This window comes from Tasmannia lanceolata, unplaced genomic scaffold (genome assembly GCF_043159265.1).
Source record: "Tasmannia lanceolata isolate RefF3 unplaced genomic scaffold, GAP_Taslan_0.1 ptg000015l, whole genome shotgun sequence".
Taxonomy (NCBI): Eukaryota; Viridiplantae; Streptophyta; class Magnoliopsida; order Canellales; family Winteraceae; genus Tasmannia; species Tasmannia lanceolata.
The window spans coordinates 34,507,935-34,512,902 of NW_027518692.1; the positions used below are offsets into that span (position 1 = coordinate 34,507,935).

The 4,968-nt window shown below is 41.0% G+C and overlaps 1 protein-coding gene across 1 annotated transcript; it reads right to left on the reverse strand.

The window, feature by feature from the left end:
* Positions 1 to 2,332: 2,332 nt before the first annotated feature.
* LOC143846799 (pentatricopeptide repeat-containing protein At3g29230-like) lies at positions 2,333 to 4,748 on the reverse strand. Its single transcript, XM_077355362.1, has one exon. It carries the CDS (start codon positions 4,416 to 4,418, stop codon positions 2,625 to 2,627), a length of 1,794 nt encoding a protein of 597 aa, XP_077211477.1. The 5' UTR covers positions 4,419 to 4,748; the 3' UTR covers positions 2,333 to 2,624.
* Positions 4,749 to 4,968: the final 220 nt, after the last annotated feature.

The window sequence follows — 4,968 nt, forward strand, 5'->3', positions numbered from 1 at the left end:
ATGTTTTATGACATGAGACACTTCAAGAAGGTTGTTCGAGAATATGCTATTCGACAGAGACTCATCTTTAAGAAGGCAAAGTCATCACGCAAAAAGGACTCCGTTCGATGCAAGAAAGATGGTTGCAAATGGCGTATAACGGGTGTGAATCATATGACTTTTGTGGTAGTGAAGTCGTTTGTTGCGGACCATACGTGTACAGCTAAAATAAGGGGCAATGATCACCCTCTCGTTACAACAGCTTGGGTAGCTGAGACATGTTTACGTTAATTCACTCGCTCAGAGGACATCCGTCCGTAAAGTCCCTTGAAATTACAGATTCCATCGATTTGATAACTCGAACATGTAGTTGTCATGCCTTTCAAACATATGGACGTCCGTGCGGACATGTAATCGCAGTCATTAACATCACAAAATTCAATCCGTACGATTACTGCGACGAATTTTTTTATGCAGAGAGGTATTGGGATACATACGTTGAGGTTGTACATGCAACACTAGATCAGACACAATGACATGAAAGTCCCGAACCGTTGATGACAATATTACCACCGCTTGCGAAGTGACCACCTAGAAGGCCACATACGAGAAGAACGGATCGCGAGCTGAAAGGTGGATTACATTATAAGTACACCCGATACCGACAAACTTGGTCACAATAGAAGAAGTTACAAAGAACCTCCCGTCGTCGGACCAAACCTCGACAAAACTGCTATTGAACCTTCTGCACCAATACTCACGAGGTCAGGCGTACCTTGTCAAGCTCCCTTCTTTGTGTAAGGGTGTGGATTTTTTTTAGGAGAAGTTGTATATGATTTTCTTATGTACTCATATACTCTTATGATTTTTTTTGTTATTTTGTAAACAATGGTTGTATTAAGATACACTTATAATTTTTTGGAGTAGAAGTCACCCTATTTTTGAAATGGTAACGAATCGATTACTGAGTTATTACAGTGGGTCCCACAGTTAAGCATAACTCGGCCTGATATGGTCAAGTAATAATAGAGGTCCCTTCCATCCCTGATAATTTCTAAATTTTCATATGTGCTGCTCCCATTTCATCCCTTGGTCACCCCATTTTCATATGTGATACTCCCATTTTCCTTGACCTGGTAACCCCTTCCAGCCCAACAGACATGAACCGAAAAATTTTCAGGTGTGATAACCCCATTTCTTCTCTTGGTCACCCTATTTTCATATGTGATACCCCAATTTTCCTTAATCTGGTAACCCCTTCCAGGCCCAACAGACATGAACCGAAAATTTTTCAGGTGTGATAACCCCATTTTCCTTGACCTGGTAACCCATTCCAGGCCCAACAGATAAGAACCGAAATTTTTCTAGGTGTGATACTCCCATTTCATCTCTTGGTCACCCCATTTTTCATATATGATACTCCCATTTTCCTTGACATTGTAACCCCTTATAGGCCCAGCAGACATTAACTGAAAATTTTTCAGGTGTGATAACCCCAATTTCATATGTGATATCCCCATTTTCCTTGACCTGGTAACCCCTTCCACGCCCAACAGACATGACCCGAAAATTTTCCAAGTGTAATAACCCCATTTCATCTTTTGGTCACCCCATTTTCATATGTGATACCCCATGTTCCTTGACCTGGTAACCCCTTCCAGGGCTAACAGACATGAACCGAAAATTTTCCAAGTGTGATAACCCCATTTCATCTCTTGGTCATCCCATTTCATCTCTTGTGATACCCCCATTTTCCTTGACCTGGTAACCCCTTCCAGGTAAAAGAGGGTTGTACGCCTGTAATATTTTTAAAATAAACAAAACCGCCTGAGGGGTATTTAGGTAAAAAAAATGTCAAAAAAAGTAAAATGGACCCATTTCACAAATTTGAAATGTGGGGTACCGTTTCACTATTTCCGCTATTTTTTGGACCCTTTTGACCAAATTTCCTTTGTTTTATGATAAATTCACGATATTTTTTGTTGTCCTAATTTTGTTCTTAAATTTGGGAAATGAAATATTCACCCACTTTTATTCCATGGGCCACCCTTTTCTAGTGTAAAGAGGGTAGTCATAATTACACTAAAGAGGGGTAGCCCAGGGAAGCAAAGGCAGCGAATATATCACTTCCCTTAAATTTTAGATTTTTATACATTTTATTTTTTCTGTTTTTTTTTTTCTGATAAAGTAAAAAATAACAATTAAAAAATAAAATGTCCTGAGATACACCCTTGCTAAATCCCCCAGACAAATATTTGTGACTATGAAATTTACAACAATTGCAAGATCAAATCTTGCCAAGGAAATAATACTTCCTGATGAATGCAACATAATTTTAGCTTGATCCAGAGACTAAACACTCCCAATTTCTTATCTTCATTGTTTATTGGGTTGTGTTCTTCCCCACCAATTCCATACAGGTAAACCACAAGGGGTTTCTTCCGTGTCCATTTACAGTTACACAAAGCAATGAGAAATTGCAAGATCAATTTGTGCCTGCACATACCTATGTGATGATCTTTGATCCTCAGAGCCTAAATTAACCTCCTTTCCACCTATAGTTTATGAGTAGACCCACAAAAGTCGAAGGAGATAGTGGGAAACCAACAAATTGAAATATAAGAAAGTCTTCCCTGCATTTCAAATCAATAATGAGCTCTTGGGATGTAACCAACTTGCCTAAGATGTTGACCCAATCTATCTATCATCTTGTAGATTCCATAGGATTGAGGATGTGATCTATCTCCCACTGTAAACTCATGAACTACATCATCAACCTCAATTGAACTGGCTCCCGGCGGCTTTTGAACCCCAGTCCCCTTCATTCTCAATCTCACCTTTGCTACATCGTCCCAATGCCCCGCCGCAGCATAGATATTAGACAACATAGCATAGTTCCCCGCATTCGAGGGCTCTAGTTTGATCAACTGATCCACCACCTCTTCTGCAAGCCCAACATCGTTATGCATTCGGCACGCCCCTAGAAGGGTGCCCCAAATAATGGCATTGGGCTCCATTGGCATGCTCTTGACAAGCTCAAAAGCTTCCTTTAAATGCCCCCCACGTCCAAGAAGGTCGATCATACAACCATAGTGTTCAATCTGAGGTTCCACACCATAGTCCCTCTCCATCCTCGCAAAGTACCGTTGGGCTACATCAACTAGACCCACATGAGTACAAGCACACAAGACGCCAACAAAGGTGACACTATCGGGCGCAATACCTTCCGTCATCATCCTGTCAAAGAACTTGGGCGCTCTCTCCCCATGCCCATGCATAGCTAGCCCTTGTAGAATTGAATTCCAAGAGACCACATCTCTCTCAACCATCCCATTAAACACACCCATTGCCAAGTCTAGATTCCCACTCTTTGAGTACATATCGACCAATGAATTACACACTTGAGTACTAAACCTCAACTTAGTCCTATCAACATAGGCATGAATCCTCTTACCCAAACCAAGTAAACCAGACTCAGCACAACCAGATAAGATGCTAACAACAGTAGCAGCATCAGGTTTCAACCTAGCCATCTCCATTTGATCATACAAGCTAGAGGCCTCCTTTCCAAGACCTTTCTCAGCATACCCAGATATGATTATAGTCCAAGGAACCAAATTCTTCACAGGCATCTTATCAAAAAGAAGCCTTGCCATCTCCATGTCACCCGCTTTGCTATACCCCGAAATCATCGTCGACCAAGAGACTACATTCCTCTCAGGCATTTTCTCAAACAGTTCAAAAGCAACATTCATTTCCCCACCCTTAGTGTACCCATCAAGAACAGTGTTCCAACTCACAGTATCTCTCTCAGGCATTTCATCAAACAGTCGGCGAGCTTCGTCCAACTCCCCTGCTTTCACTAACCCAGAGATCAAAGAATTCCAAGACACAACATCTCTTTCAGGCATTTCATCAAACAACTTCCTTGCAGCATCAACCCCGCCGCCACACTTCACGTAAGAGTCAATTAGCGAATTGGGTACAAAAATATCTGAAGAAAAACCAAATTTTAGTATCTGGGTATGGATCATTCGAACCTGGAAAAGAGAATTGTGGCCCAAACAGGCCTTGAGGAGAAAAGGGTAAGTGAAATTGTCTGGGCTTATGCCGTTTTTTTGCATTTGGAAGAAGGTAGAGAAGGCTTGGATGTGTTGGGAGTTTTGGGTGAAAGCTCTAATGAGGGTGTTGTAGAGAAGGGTGTTGGGTTCTTGGACTTGGTTGAAAACGTTGAGGGCAGAGACCATTTGGCGGCAAAGGGAGTAAGAGGAGATGAGTTTGGGGGCTATGAATGGGTCTTGGTGAAGGTTGGCTTTGAAGATTTGGACTTGGATTTGTTTTAGAGAGTTGAGGTCTGAGCATTTGTGGAGTTCTGAGAGCTTCTGTTCAAAAAGCCTACGTTTGGAAATCCATGATGGTGGTCGAATTGCTGTGGACATTTGAAATCTAGTGACTGAGCATTACATTGGTGTTGTGGCTATAAGCCGATAACTAAGAGAGAGAGAGAGAGAGAGAGAGAGAGTCCCTAAATTTGTAGTACTTGGCTTAGATTTGGACAAGAAACTGGAAATGGGAAGCCTTATCTTTCCAATGAGCCCGTTCGGTTGATACACTTACCATGGAAAAGAGACAGAGAAGGGTTCATTTTTTGTCATCCCGGCCTTTTTCCGCTGTTCACTTGTGTTCCCTCCCCTTTGTTTGATTGTTTCACATTAGATGTGTTTTCCTTGCAGCAAAAATCTGTAGTCAGGGTTTTCTTCTCCAAATGACAGATTTTATTGAATGGATGGCAAGAACTTTTTGGAAAATATTGGAAAGGAAAAATATTTTTAAAATCTTCTAATATAACTTGAATCAACCTTATTCAAATTTTATTTAGAGGGACCTTCAACGGTGGCATCTTCTAAATTAACCATAATCATAGTATTTCAGTCCTCTAAATTGAATAAAGAAAATTATATCCTCTGAATTTTTCCATCAAAATGTTTT

Bases quoted from the DNA above. Each gene is read 5' to 3' on its own strand.
- LOC143846799 (XM_077355362.1), bottom strand. From the start codon at position 4,418: ATGTCCACAGCAATTCGACCACCATCATGGATTTCCAAACGTAGGCTT.